This window comes from Ctenopharyngodon idella, chromosome 12 (genome assembly GCF_019924925.1).
Source record: "Ctenopharyngodon idella isolate HZGC_01 chromosome 12, HZGC01, whole genome shotgun sequence".
Taxonomy (NCBI): Eukaryota; Metazoa; Chordata; class Actinopteri; order Cypriniformes; family Xenocyprididae; genus Ctenopharyngodon; species Ctenopharyngodon idella.
The window spans coordinates 19,826,092-19,848,410 of record NC_067231.1 but is presented as its reverse complement, the minus strand read 5'-3'; the positions used below and the strand labels follow the sequence as shown (position 1 = coordinate 19,848,410).

At 37.3% G+C, this 22,319-nt stretch overlaps 1 protein-coding gene across 6 annotated transcripts in view; it reads right to left on the bottom strand.

Moving 5' to 3' along the window:
• Positions 1–22,319, bottom strand: part of vti1a (vesicle transport through interaction with t-SNAREs 1A) — a 133,679-nt gene that overhangs the window by 40,383 nt on the left and 70,977 nt on the right. For 4 of the 6 annotated variants that reach the window (XM_051913950.1, XM_051913951.1, XM_051913953.1 and 1 more), the window contains 2 exons: positions 15,506–15,576; positions 11,873–11,934 (listed from right to left, as the gene is read on the bottom strand). In XM_051913950.1, coding sequence (XP_051769910.1) covers positions 11,873–11,934; positions 15,506–15,576 — 133 coding nt within the window. Of the gene's footprint in view, positions 1–11,861; positions 11,935–15,505; positions 15,577–22,319 lie in introns of all 6 variants that reach the window. The other 2 variants (XM_051913952.1, XM_051913955.1) reach the window with 1 other exon arrangement.

The window sequence follows — 22,319 nt, the reverse complement described above, 5'->3', positions numbered from 1 at the left end:
ATGTTTTTCTTTCGTCTCTGCGTGTTCATATGTAAATTGCGTGAGCTTATTCCGTCCAGTAGATCGAAAGATCTGAAAAAGCCCATACATTTATCAGCCAAGAGACCCTCTCCTTGAGGAAATCAGGGCAAAAGCGGTTGAAAGTGGACAAAAGAGACAGATTAAAACACCAGGTGTAAACGGAATGTGTCTCCCTTGTCTACTTGTGATCTGATCAAGCAAAACGCATCTTAATAGCATGTGTAAACAGGGCCTTGTATTATATTATATATTATCTGTTTTTTTAATTTTTTAAAAACAAACATATTACACATAATTTCATGCAAATATTTAAATATAAATAACAAATTTAATGTATATAAAAATATATTTAGATGACACAAAAGTCTGAGTGAGGGGTCCAGAAAAGATTGATTCCTGTCCTATATTATTATTTCCTACCCTAAAATGGAGGCTAAATAGATGCTGCTACCTGTAGTATAATAGAAAAAAAAAGTATCAACGTGCATTTTTTTCTCTCTTTCAGAATGATGTAGCCCTAATGTAAAAACTCATCACTTAACATGTCAGTCCTGAGTTTGTTTGCAGCCCAAACATGTGTGTGCTTTCCAAAGCAGGCAATCAGCACACACTAATAGGAGTGGGAGAGACACAGTTTAAGTGTCACTGTTACCCATGATGCTCTCAGCAGTGGGTAATGAGGCTGAGGTGTGTGTGTGCCACAGGGGTTTATCCAGAGGCCTGTCAACTTCCCGGCAGCCTGCTACACATACACACTCACACATTCACACGCTCTTCATTTAGATGCTCATGAAACTTTACAGCTTTACATTGACGGTATATGCACAAATATACACACACACACACACACACTATGGAGCCATCAGTACTCATTATCGAAAATAAAAGTTGCACGAACATGCAGTGAGAGTCTCTCCCCATGAAAAACGGAAACATAAATCTGACACATGATACTGACATTGTGAGCAGTAAGGACAATTAGTGGTCTATTGATGTAATGACAAGGTTGATAAATACTCCAATACAACGGTATTGTAATTCAAATATTTTAAACTAGTTCTTTATCTGTGAAAAAAAAAACTACTATAACATTTATTATGTTACAAAAGATTTCTAATACAAACAAATGTGTTCTTTTGAATTTTCTATTCAAAGAATCCTAAAAAAATGTATCATGGTATTGATATTGGATACCTTAGAATGATATTGTGACACTAAAACTGGAGTAATGGCTGCTAAATATTCCAACACAGGAATAAGTTACATTTTAAAATATATCAAAACAGAAAATAGTTATTTTAAGTTGTAATATTTCACACAATACTACTGTATTTACTGTATTTTTGAGATGAGGTTCAGGTGTCTAGAGCTAACAGAGTCTTAGTTAGTTTTAGTCTATATATACACAGTACACATACACACACACACACACACACATATTCGTACAGTGCCATTTGACTAAAGACTGTGTTAGCTCCAGACATCTGAACTGAAATGTTGTGACACACAAGATGCTCAAAGTATCTGCTGTCCAAAATAAACCTGACAGGCAGCATTCCTGAAGGGTACAAAACACCCCAGCGTCTAAAAGGCTTGAGCGAGAGCTGTGACCAGGAGAGGAACAAGATACTCAGTTATAGTGATAAATCTTGCAGATGCGCGTCACCACGCTCCATGATACGCATCCGCACACTCATCAATGCCATTTCACTTTAATTCAGTTGGGGCACTCAACAATTGACTGCTGCTGAGTGGATAGAAAAAGCAAATTATAAAGGATACAAGCATTTTGTAAGTGAGACCAACAGCCAACAGCATTGAGGTCAGGGGTTTCAATTCATCCCGAAAATGTTCAGTGGGGTTCAAATCTGGGCCTTGTGCAGGCTAGTCAAGTTTTTCCACACCAGGCTCAGTAAATCATTTCTTTACGGACATCAATTTGCACACAGGGGCATGGTCATGTGGAGCAGAAACGGGATCTCCCCAAACTGTTGCCAAAAAACTGGAAGCACAGAATTCTCTTGAATGTCATTGCATGCAGCTGCATTACCATCATTACTGGAATTAAGAGGCCTAGCAAACACCAAAACAACCCCACATGACTATACCACCAAACTACTGCTACTCAGACAGGTAGTATTCTCATGGCACAAGCCAAACCAACATTTTTGGTGGTGAAGCATGGTTTCCAGGGGCAACATTCTTTACACAACTCCGGCTGATGACAAATGTAGAACACAGAGTTCGCCACAGCTGCTCAGAAAGGAAATCAGAGAAATACTGGGAAGAGAGCGCCCACGAGGAGGGGCCTGCCACCCTAGAGACAGTTACCAATGGAAATTGCTCCAAATTTTGAACTTTGGCTGGATCAAGATCTCATGCCACTGAAAAACTCAATGGGGGGGGGAAATGACTGATCACAGAATCAAAAACAGCAAAAACAGATGCACTGAGCACCTTTTGATTCACAACACGTGACTTTAAGAGTATAGAAAAGAACATGAAGATTATTTTTAAAGGTTAGTTTGTAGAGTAATACCTCACCTGTACAGTTGTTAAATTTAGACAGAGCGGAATTACGACTTCGCTTCTGAACAATCTTTGTTCTTCCTTCAGCCTATATCAGCCGTTCATTATGATTTTGACAGCAGACCTTGATGTCAAAGAATTTCGTACTCGCACAAAACTATACGGCGAAGTGCGTGTAGGAGTTTGTTTGCGAGGACGGGAGTGAGTGTGTGGGAGAAAGAGAGCCGTGCCCCCGTCACTTCTCCACCCTGCTCCCTCGGCTCCAGCATCTTAACGAGGCTTTTCCCCTCGCTTTGCAGAACGAGGGAGAAGCCAAATAAATAAAAGAATAAAAGGCGAGCGAGAAGAGCGAAAACACACACTGAACTATAATTTGTTATATCTTTCAGCTCCAATTAAAAATAATATCAAATCTTTTTGTTCAACTTCATAACAAGACTTCAAGAGGGCCCCCATGACTCTTTCTATTTGCATCCCTCAACAGCCCACTGGTGCTCCTGAATCACATTAATTATATGACCTACATAGCACGTCGTTAATATTCCAAGCTGGGAGAGGAACTGGGAGCCAATACGGTGGAAGTCTAAATTTGGAGATCTTCAGGACATCAGAGCTCCCGCTTTTCTGGGGTTTGCGCTTTGATCTCCTCCCTCTTGACATTGTTTGCAAATGTCTGTTTAATGGGACTGGCAAACACCAGAATACAGCCATATTCGGGGGGGGTTCGCTCCCGCCACCCTCCCTCCTCTATTTTTCTTGTCTGCTATCACGCCGTGCCGATGACGACTCTCGGAACGTCGAAACAAAGGGAGACAGAGAGGAAAATCAAGGAAGAGAGAGAGGTGACAGTGTGGCTCACCTCTCACAATACCACGTCTACTGATCTAATCGCTGCTGGGATCAGAGCGCTTAGTGACAGAGAAGTGTTACAGCTGTTCGGGATGTACAAAGTCGGAGCTACTCTGCTTCACAAGTAATGTGTTATGAATATGAATATTTCATAAAGGGGTGGGCGGGGGGGAGGGGACCACGCGAGGTGCTCCTGTTGTTTGCGCATTAACGCACAATACCCAAAGTAAGCGGGCGTGTTCGTGCCCAGAGACATGGAAAACCTGATGTCTTAATCAGTGTCCAGCTGTACTGTGGGCTCCTTCAGAAGATCGAGGCCTGGCTCCTCTAAGCTCGGCCATGAATATGGAGCTGTTCTGCGGTGCGGGGCTTGGTTATGTTTTCTGTCTGATATGTCTGCCCCATTCCCATTTCAAAGGGAGGTCCACCCAGGGGTTTGACTTTTTGATCTGCCTGGCGACTGACTCGACCACCTGCATGCGGTATCAGGCCCCTGGTCTCCGTGGAAGGCTGAGCAGGAGCTCTGCGCTGGGCACTGATCCCAACACTAGCCCTTCTCTCTTGCTTTCTTGCTCTCTGTCCACATCAGCAGGAGGCCTTTACTCATACTTCAGCTCTGAAGCCATAAGGACACCATCACAGCCATTTTGAGGTGAAATGCCCTGTCACACCAAGTCTTCACAAAAATTAAGACAATAAAACAAAACAATGACCCTGTTTACACTTGGCCTTAACATGCATTTTAAAGGGATAGTTCACCCAAAAATTAAAATTCTGTCATCATTTACTCAACCTCATGTCGTTTCAAAACAATAGAACTTTATTTCTTCTGTGGGGTATACAAGAAGATATTGTGAGACATTTCTAACTTTTTTTAATTCATACAGTGGAAGTCAAAACTGTTCTACAAACATTTTTCAAAATGTTTTTCAAAACATTTTTCTTCTTTTGTGTTCCATATAAGAAAGGTTCAAGATGCACTGTGATCAGATCACAACATGAAAGAAAAAAGATACTGAGCTCTTGTAATTTGTTCATCCAATTTAAATCAACAATATCCAATTAACAAATTATTTCAATGGATTATACTTTGAAATCTTGTTTCTCTATCTTATTTCCCTAAAAAAAAGTGCTTTAAAACTTTTTCTCAGCTTTACTGAAGGAAAATAAAATGCCAGAAATCAGTTTTAAATGTTTTTAAAATTCAGTAAAAGACAGAACGTTGAGTTAACACAACTTCTAATGTAATATGTAAATTGAATTTTGCATGAGTAGGTGTAATTGGATCGCTATCTGATCACACTGGAGACGCACTGGAATTAAGGTGTAAACGCAATCTGGTTTAAAAAAAATGCATAAGAAATTTATGTTAATGCCAGGTATAAAAGGCCACTGTTGTTTAATCCAATCGGACTATTATATGTGTTAACAGGCCTAAAAAGTACAGTTCACCTAAAAGTTAAAGGGTTAGTTCACCCAAAAATGAAAATTCTGTCATTAATTACTCACCCTCATGTCGTTCCACACCCATAAGACCTTCGTTCATCTTTGGAACACAAATTAAGATATTTTTGATAAAATCCGATGGCTCAGTGAGGCCTGCATTGCCAGCAAGATAATTAACACTTTCAGATGCCCAGAAAGCTACTAAAGACATACAGTTGCAAGAAAAAGTATGTGAACCACTTGCAGAATCTGTGAAAATGTGAATAATTTTAACAAAACAAGGGAGATAATACAAAATGCATGTTATTTTTTATTTAGTACTGTCCTGAGTAAGATATTTTACATAAAAGATGTTTACATCCACAAGACAAAAAAAATTGCTGAATTTGTTAAAATAACCCCATTCATAAGTATGTGAACCATTGATTCTTAATACTGTGTGTGGTTACCTGGATGATCTACGACTGTTTTTTTTTTTTGTTTTGTGATGGTTGTTCTGAGCAGTTAAACTGAGCTCTGTTTTTCAGAAAAATCCTTCAGGTCCTGCAGATTCTTCAGTTTTCCAGCATTTTTTGCATATTTGAACCCTTTACAGCAGTACCTGAATGATTTTGAAATCCGTCTTTTCACACTGAGGACACCTGAGGGACTCAAACACAACTTTTAAAAAAGGTTCAAAAATGCTCCAGAAAAAAACATGATGCATTAATAGATTGGGGGTGAAAACATTTTGAATTTGAAGATCAAGGTAAATTGTATTTAATTTGTCTTCCGGGAAACATGGAAGTATTTTCTGTTGCTTCCGAAGGGCAGTACTAAATGAAAAAAAAAAAAAAAATATTCAAACGAAATAAGAAAAATTTGGACCTCTTCATCCTGTTCAAAAGTTTTCACCCCCCGACTCTTAATGCATCGTGTTTCCTTCTGGAGCATCAGTGAATGTTTGAACCTTTTTTAATAGTTGTGTTTGAGTCCCTCAGTTGTCCTCCATGTGAAAAGATGGATCTCAAAATCATTCAGTCACTGTTGTAAAGGGTTCAAATATGCAAAAGATGGTGGAAAACTGAAGAATTTTTGGGACCTGGAGATTTTTTCTGAAGAACAGAGCTCAGTTTAACTGCTCAGAACAAACAAGGGACTCATGAACAACCATCACACAACAAAAAAAAAAAAACAGTCGTGGATCATCCAGGTAACCACACACAGTATTAAGAATCAATGGTTCACAAACTTTTGAACTGGGTCATTTTAATAAATTCAGCTATTTTTTTGTCTTACGGATTATATGTAAACATCTTTTATGTAAAATATCTTACTCAGGACAGTACTAATTAAAAAATAACATGCATTTTGTATGATTTCTCTTATTTTGTTAAAATTTTGCACATTTTCACAGATTCTGCAAGTGGTTCACATACTTTTTCTTGCAACTGTATTTAAAACAGTTCATGTGACTACAGTGGTTCAACCTTAATGTTATGAAGTGACGAAAATACGTTTTGTGTGCCAAAAAAACAAAATAACGACTTTACTCAAAAATATTTAGTGATGGGTGATTTCAAACACTGCTTCATGAAGCTTTACGAATTTTTTGTTTCGAATCAGTGGTTCGGAGCGCGTATCAAACTGCCAAAGACATTCCCCCCGAGTGGTGAACCATTGAAATTTCGAAACACTTATGACGTAACGAAGCCTCGTTTACTGAAATCACGTGACTTTGGCAGTTTGATACACGCTCTGAACCACTGATTCGAAACAAAAGATTCGTAAAGCTTCGAAGCTTCATGAAGCAATGTTTTGAAATTGCCCATCACTAGATATTGTTGAATAAAGTCATTATTTTGTTTATGGCACACAAAAAGTATTTTTGTCGCTTCATAACATTAAGGTTGAACCACTGTAGTCACATGAACTGTTTTAAATATGTCTTTAGTAGCTTTCTGGGCATTTGAAAGTGTTAATTACAGTATCTTGCTGGCAATGGAGGCCTCACTGAGCCATCGGATTTTATCAAAAATATCTTCATTTGTGTTTCATAGATGAGCGAAGGTCTTACGGCTGTGGAACGACATAAGTGTGAGTAATTAATGGCATAATTTTCATTTTTGGGTGAACTAACCCTTTAATATCCCATCATCATTTACTTACCCTTAAGTCATTCTAAACCTGCATAATATTCTTTCTTCTGTGAAGCACAAAAGGACATATATTGAAGAATGCTGGTGCCCAAACAAGTTGGTGTACTGTTTGTTCCAAACAGGTTTGGAACAAAATATAGCTGAGTAAATGATGACAGAATGTTATTTTTTGTGTGTGAACCATCCCTTTAAAACATCAATGCAGGTACAGACCCAGTGCAGAAACCATCAGGACTAGAAGGGAGCTGCTCTCAGTTTCAAGTCTTGTTAATACATACTCTTCCAAAACAAACTTAAACTAATTCCAACTGTAAGTTTTCATGTATAAGAACTTCTTGTGCAAGGTCACATTGCTCACGCTGCTTCAGCCCTCCTCCCAGGCTGCTTTGAAGGCTCGATTGAGTCCAGTAACTTGTGTATTAAACAATCCGTCATCAAGGCAAATGTTTTAATTGGTATGATTATTCTTTAATAATATTATGATTTCTTTAAGCAGGCATCGCCATTAAAAGTTAATGAGATGAGTATGACCATGACAATATAATTAAAACCCTCAGGAGTTTCTGAAGCTGTCCATTAATAATTTAGAGCGAGCTGGAGCACGAGACGGCCCAGCTCAGTAGTCTGCTCAGGGAGAGAGAGACAGAGAGTAAAACTGCTTTGCCCATCATGATGTGAGTTTACTTTGATTAAGAGCTGAATTACCAGACTATCAGAGATGTGTCACTGTTAAATCCCTCTGTTAGAAACCTTTTGGGATACGCATCTCTTATTTGATACCAGTGTATTATAAACAGATTTGTTTGAACTCTGGAAAGTCGGGATGAAAACAGGAGCTGTGCTCAAAATGCACGCAGCGTCCTCAGAGCGGAAGTATCACAGAGTACACATATTTGGAGTTGACTTCACCCACACAGAGCTCTCCACTCAGGGTAAACATCTGGTGCGGCGCGGGTCTCTCTGTCTCCATCTTACAACAATATTTATCACAGCGGGCTAATGCTCTGTCCTCAACTTACTGCTGAGAGCCTGTGAACCTCACCATGACAAACACAACCTGGAGTAAGTGAGTGTGTGCACAAAGGCCAATGCAGATAATCAAGTAATGTAGCGCCACGGGGAGTCAAGTTCACCTCACTTTCATTTAAATTACCCTCACATCTGTACTGGCGCAAGCATAGAATTAAATCACACTGTACAGTCATTTAACAGAATACAAATCCAAACGCCATTGACCCTGAAAAGTGACAATGCAAAAGCAGATTTTTACACTTTATGAAGAAAATGATTGCTGATTGTACAAAACTAATTACTGTTATGAAAGATCCTATCCCCCTTCCTCACTGACTGATCAAATATGTAGCGCATTATTGTGTTCTTATTTATCAAAAGCACTTTTCATAGCAGGCTAAATTGTTAACTGGCTAAGTGATAGCTAACAAAAAAAAAAAAGAAGTTTAATTTGAATATTTTTAGCTTCTATTTATAACTTGTTTAAATTAAAACATGTAATTCATATTAATTAATATATTTTCATGATCAAGAATGAATACACTGTGAAGTGATTTTCTATCATCTCCATTTTTGTTAACTAAATCAAAAAAAAAAAAAAAAAAAAAACTTAAAATTGAAAGCTAAATAAAATAAAATATAAATATTAGATGAAAACAAAAATTATAAACTAACGGAAATAAGTTTAGGTACTAAAAGTACTAAAACTGAATTAATGCACTGTAGCTAAATAGAAATATTAGCAAACTTGTAAAAACAACAAAAGCACATTAAAGGATTAGTCCAATTTTAAATTAAAATTTCCTGATAATTTACTCACCCCCATGTCATCTAAGATGTCCATGTCCTTCTTTCTTCAGTCGAAAAGAAATGAAGGTTTTTGAGGAAAACATTCCAGGATTTTTCTCCATATAGTGGACTTCAATGGTCTCAAAACAGTTGAAGGTAAAAATTACAGTTTCAGTGCAGCTTCAAAGAGCTTTAAACGATACCAGATGAGGAATAAGGGTCTTATCTAGAGAAACGATCTGTAATTTTATAAAAAAACAATTTAAATGTATGCATTTTATATAAACAAATGATTACCTTCAAGTGGTTCGGCCAAAACCGCAATTCCATATTCTTCAAAAAGCTTACGCTGAATGTCTTACGCCTTCCCTATTCTACTCACAGAAAAAACATTTGAACTGGCACCGCGTTCGTTCCGTAAGTTGAATAGGGAAGTTCCACTGAAACTAATTTTTACCTTCAACCGTTTGGAGACCATTGAAGTCTACTATATGGAGAAAAATCCTGGAATGTTTTCCTCAAAAACCTTCATTTCTTTTCGACTGAAGAAAGAAATAACATAAATATCTTGGATGACATGGGGGGGAGTAAATTATCATGAAATTTTAATTGGAAAGTGAACTAATCCTTTAATAAAAATTACTAAAATGTAAAACTTAAAATTAAAATGAAAACAAGATATTAAAAAGCTAAATCAAAATATTAAAATATATGATAATAGCTTATAAATAATACTAAAACAACACTGGTTAGGGGCTTTAAAAAAAAAAAAAAAAAGAGTAATATATAGTAGTTGTAGTAGTAATATTTAATATATTGTGCTATTAATCAAATGTCCAAAGGCTAAGCAAGCATGGAATTAAATGAAAGCCAGGAAAATTCATAAAGATGAAAAACAGGCCAGACAAAAAACACACACACAGCAAACCAAAACATCTATTTGTTGTCTTTGCTACTTTTCTGTTGCAAATGGCTTTGAGATGCAACGCAAATGTAATATGTGGGAAGGCTTTATTTGCTCTTTTTTCGAGCAGAAAGCTAAAAACAAGTTAGGAAGAGAGATACAGAGAAAGAGTGAGAGTAAAAGAGAGAGAGAGAAGGCCTTTTCTAGGCAGACAGGAAGAACTGGGGGTGCTGTGGGCCTTCATGCAGAAAGGCAGAGGGCTGAAGGGAGACGGCGTGCATGCAAAAAGCTCATAAATCCTGATTTGAGGAGGCCTCAATGCAGCACTACATTGCTTAAATGCTACGTCTGATTTAGTCTTCCCATTAGGTGACAGCTGAACTTTAACATTAATATGATAATATTGAAATAAGTGCGTGTTATTTACTTAGTGGCGGGGCGGGATGGAATAAAAAAGAAACAGAGGGAGGTGGGAAGGAAAGGAGGATGATGAATGATTTCTGGACAGCTTCTGTGACACCGGGCGGCCGCGGCCCCTCTAATGAGACTTGACAAAATGGAGACATATGCAGAAATATTGGTTACAGTCTGCATCCCCGGCATCTTGCTCTCTCTGTCTCTCCTCCTCTCCCTCTCGCTCGCCGCACACGTCCTGATTGTCTACGACCACTGAAGCATCTATTTCAATTGGCACTTCCTTCCTGGACCCGAGGTTTTAAATTTAGCTGGTGTCATTTACATATTACTCTTAATCAAAAAAAGAAAAAAAAGAAACAAAACCTTGTCGTCACGGTTCAGGGAAGGGTGCAAAGGCACTTTATAAAACGGAGATGTGACAGACGTTAAACTGAATTGTGCGTGTGTGAAGGAGAGAGATATGAGGCTGGTGGAGAAAACAACAGTAAGTGGAACAGAGAGAGAGAGAGAGGCTGTGGATTGCTTCAGTTATCTCACATCTACCACACAGGGAAAAAAGCCAATATCTCATCAGCCTGCTGATATGAATGATGAGTTCTGCTGTTTAAAGCCGATACTACATAGAGACAGAATAGTGGGAGGAACGCTAGATCTGCTTTAGGGCAGATGAGTGCTGAAAAAAACCCAACTGCATGATGACTAGGCTCACATGGAATCTGTGCCTGTAGAAGCCAGAACTCTGAATCTGAACATCTGTGATTCATTAAATTATATTGTTAAATGCTGTTGAAATAAATGAAGGGGGAAAAAAATATATATATATGTGTGTGTATATATATATATATATATATATATATATATATAATATGTGTAATGTGTATAATATGTGTGTGCACTACAACTACACATACTACCATTCAAAAGTTTGGGGTCAGTAAGATTATTATTATTATTATTATTATTTTTAAATTGATACTTTTACTCAGCAAGAATGCATTAATGAAAAATTACAGTAAAGATTTGTGCCTTGTTACAAAAAAAAACATTTTAAATAATATTCTTTTAAACTTTTTATTCATCAAATAATCCTGAACGAAATGTATGTTTTCTACAAAATATTAAGAAGCACCACTATTTTCAACATTGATAATAATAATAATAAATGTTTATTGACCACCAAATCAACAAAGTAGAATGATTTCTGAAGGATCATGTGACACTGAAGACTGGAGTAAGGGCTGCTTAAAATTCAGCTTTGCCATCACAAGAATAAATAAAAAGCATATATAAAAAAATATATAAAACAGTTATTTTAAATTATAATATTTATTTCTGTTCTGTTCCAGGATGTTTCCAGTTGTTCGCAAATACAAAATTGCATTTTTTTTTTTTTTTTTTTTTTTTACAACATTTAAAAAGGTTTTCAATGGGAACCCTGCATATTTAAAATATAGAATTCCACACAATTTCCCTGATAATAATGATTTAAAATGTGAAAAAAAAAGAAAAGAAAAAAAGTGTTGATTCCATGGAGGTCAAATAAGGACAAACTCGGGTCTGTTTTATGTCCACAATCAAAAATGTAGAGCAGAAGTGGGGTGTTTGGGGTAATTGGATTTTACTAAATTACTAATTACAAGACCATTTAGATCCATGCTATGCAACCACAGTGCATAACAATAAGTGTGTTCATGCAGTGAATTGTATGGGGCCGCTGTCAAACACATCCACAGAGAGGTATCAGAAACGGTCCCTACCTTACTCTTACCTTCTCAGCATGCCAGTCAGGATCCGAGAGCTCTTGCCCAAGTTAGCGTCTGTCTCTCTCAGCTGAAAGAAAAAGAGAGAATGTCCATGTTAGAGAGGTCATGTTATATTTGTGCTATAAAAAACAGACTTAGAATGTCTATAGACTTTAGTGAGAGAAGCTACTAAATTTTGTTCATTCAGTACTGTATTTCCTGTTTGTTGCTACACTTTCTTTCATTTTTATGTTTTATATTCAATATATGGCTCATGTAGCGGGACGCATAAGTAAAAGCCATCCATTTGGAGATGTGTGTGTGTCTAGGAATGCTGACATTGCTATGGAAGTAAAGCCAGAGCTCTGGCAGCCGTCAGATACGTGACTCTGGCTGGTCTCCTTGAGAAAGCCTCCTTCTCTGTCCTCACAGTCAGCGGGGACATGTGTGTGTGCATGCGTGTATGTTAGCGGGCAGGCTCAGGGACAGATGTGGTTTTAGGCGGGTTTGGGTTCTGGCACCACCAACAGCCCAAGAGCTGCCTGATGTCTCTCTCAACGATGGATCTGTCCCATGAGAGCTCCCTCGGCTTTTCTCTGTTTCTCTCTCAGGTCAAAGTTGCGCCAGCACAAAAACACATGGTGGAGCTCTCCGCGAATTAGGAACCCAAAACAAGACCCACAACAAAAGAGATTACCAGTACAGCAGATCTAGAGCAGAGTCCGATTACAGACTAGTAAATGGTCTTGGTAAGATGATTCCCAGTAGCTTGATTCAATGCCTGAATTTCACTGAATAGAGTTAAAAGAGTCACAGTCACGCAGGCCTAAACCTAAATAAAGAAAAAACACCACAAACCACTATTGTAGCATAACCAGACACAGGAATATTGCCTATACAGCAAGACATTTTAAAACACAATATTTACATTTCACTGTAATTTATTATCAAAATCAAATCTCTTGTAATCATTTAATCTTTGTGATCTCTGATAATATTTTTATGATTCCAGCTCGGAACGAATAATAAATTTTGGACTGTTTTAAAATGCCTTGTCAAAGGCAACCAAACCAGGAAGAAAATGCAACATTGTAACAATTTTTAATCCATGTCTCAAAGCAAAGAAAAGAGACTACAAAACCCGAAAACAACCAGAACAACCACATACCGTTTTTTCCCCCCATTTATTTTAAAGTTTACCATGCAAAAAACATCAAATTTGACGTTCGAAAATACCAATTTGAGCTGAACTCTGGAATACAAATGGCACACAAACATTCTGACCAATGAGGTGACAGTTTGTTACCAAGTGACAATTTTTGGTCCATTTTGAAATGCTAGTTTAAGTAAATCAAATTGAAGGACAAAATTCTACACTGTAACAATTCAAAGTCTCTTTATCAGAACAAAGAAGCCAAACCACTAACAGAAAATGACCTGAAGTCTGTGGTATTTCAAAAACCATCCAACTTGGACGTCCAACCATCTAGACATTTGAAAATGCCACTTTGAGCTAAACTCTAAAATATATAAGCAACACACAAACATTCTGACCAATGAGGCGGAATATCTCTCCCATTATATTGACATTATATATGACCTTTATTAACAACATTTTGAAATGTTGGCTTGTGTACACAAATCAAATTGCAAAACAATTTAAATTGTCTGTTTCAGAACAAAGAAACCAAAATACAAGTTAAAAATGTCCCTTAGTCAATGGGATTTTTTCACTCATTTTAAAGTTAAGTCTGATTGTTTGGAACCATAATAGCACTACTCAACAAAGTAGGTGTGGGATAAGTTATGTGTAAAACTTAAAATTAGGGTTAGAGGCTTGTTCAATTGCTTGTTCACTGAGGATGAGCAATAGTAATAGAGCTGCTTGCAAGGCACTAGGTCTCTCTTACTGTTTGTGTGCGTCTGTTTGAAAGAGACTGAGTGAACTGATTGTTAAGAGACACTCCAAAAACTCTTTCATCTGCCGTTTCCTTCTCTCAAAAAGCAGTTTATTGCTCTTTCCATCTAATGTCTTCTTATCATGCTTTCTTTTCTTTTCTCCTCTCTATTTTTCCTGCCCGGCAAAATGTCTTTAAAGTGTGAGGGCCAGTCGGGGCTCCAGGGAAGGAGAGCTATTCTCCATAGACAGCAGACCTTTGAAAGGAAATGTTTTATTTCCTTTGAAATGAGCTGCCTGCCCAACTGCCATGTTGTGATCTTTAAGCATCCTTCATAAGAAGCCATCAGAGAGGCCCCTGACTGAGCTCTCTATACCTGTCTTCAGGAAAGAAAGACAGGGTGAGAGAGAAAAAGAGAGAGAGGTAAGACTATGACAGTGGACACGGCAGGGACAAACAAAATAGAAGGGATGGACAGAGATATGGAAAGGTAAAAATGATTATACATGCAGAGGATAAAGTAACAAATAAAGGTTGAAGTAAGGAGGGGGGAGTATAAAAGGGATGAGTATGTAAGGAGAGACATTTGATACCTGGTAGGAGGAGTGACACTCAAAAAAAGCTCACAACAGTCCTCTATATCATCACCTTTCAGTCTAAGCATTGCATATATTGCCCTGATGGTTATCGATATGGCTTGGTAAAAATAAAGATTTTTCCACTATCCGATTTGTGTGTGTGTGTGTGTGTGTGTGTGTGTGTGTGTGTGTGTGTGTGTATTAAATTATGTATATAAAATATAATTCAATCAGATCTAATTGAATTGAGACTGAGAAACAAATGAAATCGAGAAATGACGGATATATTACATTTACAGACGGTCATGCCATAACCACCATAGACATTGAGGGGGACAAGTTCCCCCCAATAATTAGAAGTGGTCAAATTGTCCCCCCCCCCAATACTTGATATTATTGATGCTTAAAAGTTACATTTTTAGGCTGGTAAAAATCAGCTTGACACCAACTGGCTACAAATAGCTACAAAAAAATGGCACAGAAAAGTGAAATTGGTTCTGCAAAAAGGACCACAATTTATTAGCAAAATAGCCTAATATTCATTTATATTAATGAGGTGAAATTTATGCACTTTTAAATGTGGCTTAAGTGTCCAAATATTTTTTGAGACCACTATACAAATCTATTTCAGGAAAAGTATCTAGTGTCTACACCAGTCTGGAATCTACAATCCCTTCTGTGACATCCGTCCAGCACAGTCACACATGTAGCTGCGAAAAGACTTTCAGAATTATAGCAGCCGGAAGAACAGAGAACAAACCCTTGTTCTGTCCGGAGGTATTTGTTGTCCATCTATGCCCGTTTAGACAGTCTTGCATCATGCGTGACCTCACCACATGAGACCGGACAACTACAAAGGCTTCTTATTGGTGCTGTGCTCTGTGTCAAACATTCTGTGCTCTGTACATTCAATCAATCATTCCAGCAGGCCTGCTATGCTAATGCATGAGAGGTGTGAGCTGGTGTTAACTGCCTGCACTTGAGTGTGCTCCCGTCCTCTTGTCAAGTGTCTGATCTAGGGCACTTTGTGTCATCCCAAAGAACCTAGATCTGATCAAGTCAAGTATTTGTAAGCCTGTGTAATTGCTTAGTGAGAAAAGTGTGTGTTTTTGTTCTGTTTGAGTGTAGCCTCCCGAGGACCGTCTCAGGAGGTGTTTGAGTGTGTTTGTGGGTGTAAACTCACCCGCTCACGGGATCTTTGGATCTTCTCACGGTCGCTGTTCAGGTTGGCAAGGATCTCCTGTCCCACTTGCTCTGTAGAGGATAAGAGGAGGAACAGGGTGAAATAAAAAAAATAAAAATGTTGTTTACGCCATTTTAACATGCAGGTGCATTTACTCCTGATCTTTGAATTTTTTTGCAGGCCATCTAGTCATTTCAATAGAAATCTACACAATCAGGAATTTTGAGCGAAAGATTTCCCCACGCAGATTTCATAACAGCTTCAAGATAGCGGCTAACAGAACAGAAAGATGCTTAGTTTGAAAGTGACTTCTGTGTGAGCTGTAATGTATACAAAGTAAGACTACTGACAATAGACAGTGGACCTTTTTTTGTCTATGACATTTTGCTAATGTGACTGCACCTTTAGGTGTGTGTATATAAAAAAAATAAATAAAATAAAATAAAAAGTTTATACAAAAATAAAAAAGTTTATAAAAAAAAAAAAAAAAAGTGTATAAACTTGCTTAAAGTAGATTATTTTTAGATTTTTTTTTTTATTCTGTAAGAAGACATGCGCATAAACTATGATGGAAACACATTTGGCGAATAAATTCCTAAATTTGTATTAAGAACTGCAGGTGAATAGTGTAAAATGTTTGACTATTAGATATCAGTTTATTAATCACAGTACTTTAAGACAATTCTTTTGTATTACAAGTTTAATGAAATGTTGTTTAAATATGCAAATTATTAATTATCTAATTAAATATGCACTGATATGCATACATTTCTGGAACAGAAATCTGAACACTGGATAAAGCCAAGTTCACAATTTTTGTTTCATTTTGTTGACATATTCAAGTTATTTTTGTTTAGGGGATTTTGGATATTTCTTTTATATATCTCCATAAGTCAGAAAACACTGCCAACAGCAAGGGGAAAAAAAATGTTATATAAATCAGCCGAATGTTATACGAACAAAACCTTAGGTAAAAACCTTTAGAATATAGATAGGAACAAAATTTTGTTGTATGTAAGTGCTAATGAAGTAGAGATTTCTGTTTAAGTGCATGAGAAAAAACTTGAATTAAAAAAACGGCCTTAAAATATATTTATTGTAATTGAAAGCTACAGATGCAAATAGATAAAGTGTAATAAAATAAACAATGTCAAACGATTAATCGTGATTAATCGAATCCAAAATAAAAGTTTGTGTTTACATAATATATGTGTGTACTGTGTATATTTATGTATATATAAATACACACAGGCATGTACATATATATATATATATACACACACACACACACACACATATTTACATGTATGTGTGTATATTAATATATACATAATAAATATACACAGCACATATATTATGAAACAAACTTTTACTAAAAATTATAAAACTAAAATTTACATTTTGGATGTTTTCTTTCTACTAGTCTGGGAAACACTTCAAAAAAAAAAAAAAAAAAAAGGCTGCACACTCTAACAACAAAGGGGATCCACCAATTGCAAGATAAAACCACTGCTTTAATGAAAAAGTATTTCGGTCACATGTGACCTTTCTCAATGCCTAGTTAACACAAATCTGAAAGAAGACATGCCATGGAAGCAAAATAGCCCAAAATCTCAAAAATGACCAGTGCCTGAAGAAAACATTGGTTTTGCCTGTAGTGCCTTGCCTTTAAAGAAAAATGTGACTTTGTCTCAAGTTAAAGACTTACAATGAAGGAGTGACATATCAGGATTTTAGAAACTTGAAGTGGGCTCTTTGGAAAAAAAGCAGTCAAAAATCCACAGCAAAGCCAAATTCTGGCTCATGTAAAAGTCTAGTTCTGTTCTCTGATGTCTAGGGATCTCAAACTACATCTCCTTCTCACCAACATGCTGTCTTAAATATTTTGCATATCCCAGCATGCCGCATCACACAGAGCACGATCAGCACATGCAATATTCAGCTGCTTGCTTACAAACACATTTCATCTGTCATGGATGTACACCCATTTATACGCTCGCACTTAGATAAACATCCCGTACACGCCGTCTGACAAGCCTGTCCATGGTCACTGTCATATTCACATCCCAAGGGTCAAAAAAAAAAAAAAAACAATGAACAAAACAAAAATCTCATCCTCCCTTCCTCCTGCAAAACTCTTTCCACTATAAGTAGAAACCACATTAGCAGTCTGGAGAGGAAGAGAGTAAAAAAAAAAGTGAAGTGAAAAATCTTTGCATGGATCAAAGCTACGCTTTCAAATGCACCAAACAATTGTGGGTAAACAACGCACTCATGACTGGATTACGCTACACAGGTGCAGCTCTCAAAGAGTCAGCGTGACGCTCAAGGAACAGGCTACATCTGCGCTAGCACGAAATATCAGAGAACGAGAAAGACCGACACAAGACGCGGTTACACACGTGTCTCTTGCCTTCATTAATTTCCAATCAGACTGAGGACAGATTGAAGGATACTCAGATTAGATGGAGCAGTCACAGCGCATGTGACAGATAGGCCAGATTAAAAGAGCGAATAGAGATATTAATAACCATCATAACCATGGACGGTCGTCGAGCCCGAGACACGCTGCCGCCCACCCGTGAGTGGAAATCTTGTGTAAAGAAAATTAAGCACCGCTATCTGTCTCTGTCCAGGGCGAAAGGGGCCTTTAAACAAATGAATGTGACACGGCCACAATGGCAACAATGCAATACACATGCGCTCAGACACGCTCGCTCATATATCACTTCAGATGATAGATGAGACCGCTGACATGAAGGGGTCTAAGCGCAAATGAAACAATCCTGTCAGCGCGCTATAATCTATGCTCAACGAGATATAAATAAACAGGAGGGGGAAAAAAAACGAAGTTACTATGGACAATAGGTACAATAGAAAGCTTGGATTGTCATATTTCTCAGACGCCTTTGAGTTGTAAATGCTTTCTTGATACTGAGATATTCAGAGTGAAGGTCTCCTATTCAAGCTTTGTGAGCTCTGCTATCTCAATTGAAAATAGAGGAAATAGAGCAGGTACATAAAAAAAAATTTGCACAAAATCAAGAAACAGAAGGGCTGGCTGGCTAACTACATAAAACTGTTCCATGGTGTCTTCCTGTGCCACTGAAAACACGGAATAAAAGCTGTTAAACCAAACTCTGTATAATGTAATATTCCTGCGGCCAACACACTGTAAAACACATTATGGACTCCGGTTTCTTTTTCCCCTGTGCATGAGCGCAAAGATAAATATTTCTCTTAGTTGTGGGACCGCAAATTGATGTTGCCATTAAGAACGAGCTCCAAAAGCACACACGCACACACAAAAACACACACTGTAGGACGATTAGCTGTGTGTTCACCACATCCCACGGGTGAGAGGAACTTTACCAACCACAATTCCACGGCTCTCTTCCTCTTTTGATATATCGGTTTGTCTCAGTTTATATGTTTCACTAATAATCTGATCTGTCTCTCTTCTCTATTCGTATATTTGAGACTTGGACAAGAATATGGCAGAGGTTTGAGCAGAGAGTTTGGCTAAAGAAAAGCAAGCACTCAGTGAGAAAGGGAAAACAACATGATTTCTCTTCCTTCCTTTTCTATGAAGAAAAAAATAGAGCGAAAAACTCACTTGACATTATAGACATTCTCGCTAACTTCTCACTAGACATTGTACAGGGATAGTACGCCCAAAAATGAAAATTGTCTAATTTTTCAAAATCTATATGGCTGCGGAACAGAAAAGAAAATATTTTAAAGAATATTTCAACTGTTTTGGTCCAAAAAAAAAAAAAAAAAAAAAAGTGGCTTTTATTGTATGGAAAACACCATTTCCCCCCTCAAAATATCTTCTTTTGTGTTACATGGAAGAAAGAAAGTCATACTTTTTTTTTTTTAATTTCTGGGTGAACTATCCCTTTAACAGTGGCATTAAAAAGGTGTTTTAATTGTTATATACAACAACACACAAAATACTGACGCCAAGATACATTACATTTAGATCGCAGGTCATCATCATGTGCAATAAAACTATACACATGAAGCGTAGCATGAATTATGGTCATTTATTCTTTTGCACGCATCACTTTGGATACATGTCTACTTAATGAGGTGCTAATTAATTATCACACGCTTTAATGAGGATGCTGACATTCTGTAAATTGAGGGTGTAGCTGTGAAAAACAGGCGTTCGAGAATGAGAAAAAAACCTAAATAAATAAATAAATAGACTCCATGCTTACGATCACAGCTTCGCGCTCATAATGATATAAAATATTCTTCCCCCGTTTAAGGCCCTATTAACAATTTAAATGACCCTGACGCCAAGCTTTTCCACAGGCCTGCTCTAGTTAAAGATCCAGATCCCCAAGGCCCATTTAACAAGGATATTACTAAAATCTATAACAGCGCAATCATTACCGATGGGCTGGTTTTAATGCAGACTCTTTAACTGATTGCTGACCACCACTTGTGGACAAGACCTCTGCTCTAACTGCTTTACATTAGAGTAGGGCTGTGCCAATACTATCATATTTCAAATTATTATTTCCCACAATTTTATATAAGATTTATGCGTTCACGATTTAATTTCCCACAGATCAAATGATGAAGTGAAAAATGACCTTTGAAACTGGCTTTTCTCTTTGCAATTCTATCTATGAGACACAGAACTGGACAAAAGCCAAGTGAAACATGCAAGAAAACAGATGCAAAGGATGGTCATTACAGATTTATGAATGCAACACTATTTTGGACCCCACAACGAAGTCAAGCTAGCATCTGCTTTTAATAAATGACAAATCACAAAAAAGAATAATGAATTCAGTGTGTCAAAATATCTATTGTATGCACTGCATTGACCTGAGATCAATCTGTGACATCCTTTAAATGTCAAATAGGCCAATGTTTAACAAAACTGAACTTGAATAGAGAGCATAGCATTACATAACATTAGTACATAGCGAAAGACAAAATCTGCATGCATCTGGCACAGTTTTGATTGTGATCCAATTATAATATTGTGATACATCGCGATATATTAATTGTGGCATGTATTGTGATGTTCATTGTATTTTGAAGTATTGGGGGACTGGGTAAAATATACATTTTTCTGATTTATCACACTCATAATTTGAACATCATTCATACTTCATTTGAAATTGATTCTTTAAATCCAAATCGATCTTTTACTAACTCAACATGGCATAATTTAGGCCATGTATTACTATAATTACTTTAATTAATATTTCCGTAATGTACCAAGTTAACAGGTTCACTGGGGTGTTTCCTGCACCACTTTTCAGCAGTCACAGCAAAAGAAAAAAATATATAATTTGACTGGGAGTTTACAGTCTGTATTGCAAGTAATCAAATAAAAAGACTGTGTACTGTAAAATAACTGCAATAAATGTCTTTCTGTTGCGTTGTCTTTGTGGGCTACATGCAGAAACAAACATACAATGAGAATCTGTCTCACGAACAAATGACCAATTAGTTATTTTTAGTGAATCAAAAACATACACTGCGACCAGTGAATTCTGATTCCAGAAATGAATGACACTTATTAACCAGATCTTTTTAGTGACTTTAAAACATACAGCATGACCGGCGAATCCCGAATCCCAAAACAATGACTCTTATGATCCGGTTTACAACACTAGATAAGGCAAAGAATGTATTTATGTAAGCAAAATGGACATTATAAATGAAATTAGTCAGAAACGAATCAGACTCGAATCAAAACAGATCAGGAAATCTGTATTGATTCAAGCCTACTGTGATTCAGCACAAGAAGTCTCTAAAACACCTTAACACATTGAAAGACTGAGTGTTTAATAACCAGTAATTCCGTCAGCTGTTGTTAATTTCTTTTTATCTTCTTTTTATCTTATTTCTTTTAATTCTGAGTGTATTGCTTCTACTTTAATACTTTTCCCCATCACCCCAAACCGCCGAAACATTGTGTTAGTGCAGTCAAAGTTTCTTTCATCTTCCGGTCTGTCTGTCTTTCCCTTCTGTGACTGACCGTGCCTGTCTGCCTTTGAGCCTGGCCTGCAGGAACATCAAATCACTCAGGACATCTCGGAGGTCCGAATGTCACTCGTTTTCATCCCTTCTTCCTGCCAGCCGTTGGCAGTAAGATGGAGGCAGAACACACCGGGGAAGAAGCGTTTTCCACCTCTTCGTTCCATCGTCCTTATATCAGTCCATCCACCTCCCCTCAGCAGACACGTATAATTGGGCACATCATCAATTTTACAGCAGCTGTTTGAGTGTGAGTCCTCTCTGAGTTGTCTGAAGCCCTCTGTCTGTCCCCAGAGCTGAAAGGGTACATGCCCTGACACAGGCTCACTCCCAGGCTCCGGACTGCTTTTTATTACAGAGTTGCAGCCACTTTTTGAAGGTTACCACACACACTTCTATCTGGACACAATCCACAGACACAGCCAAATGAGAGCAAAAGCGCCCAGGGGAAGAGTAAAGGCAGGTCCAACACCGACTGTCCCACACAGACACACACACACAAAGAGCAACGCAGAAACACAGTTCCTTTCCCTTTATTTTAGACAAGTTATTCCCCTGTCTCGGAGCAAAGTGCTGATGGTACTTTTATTATTCTTGTTATTTGTTTACAGTATTCAACTGCTGACCCCACCAAACTTGAGCATCCTTCTCTGTTGTAGAATGAACAAACGTAATATCAAAAATGAAAATTCTGTCATTATTTACCAACCAAATCCAAATGATTTTCTTTCTTACATGGATCATTTAAAAAAAAAAAAAAAATTTTTTGAAGAATCTTCAAAAACTTCTAAAACAATTTAACTTC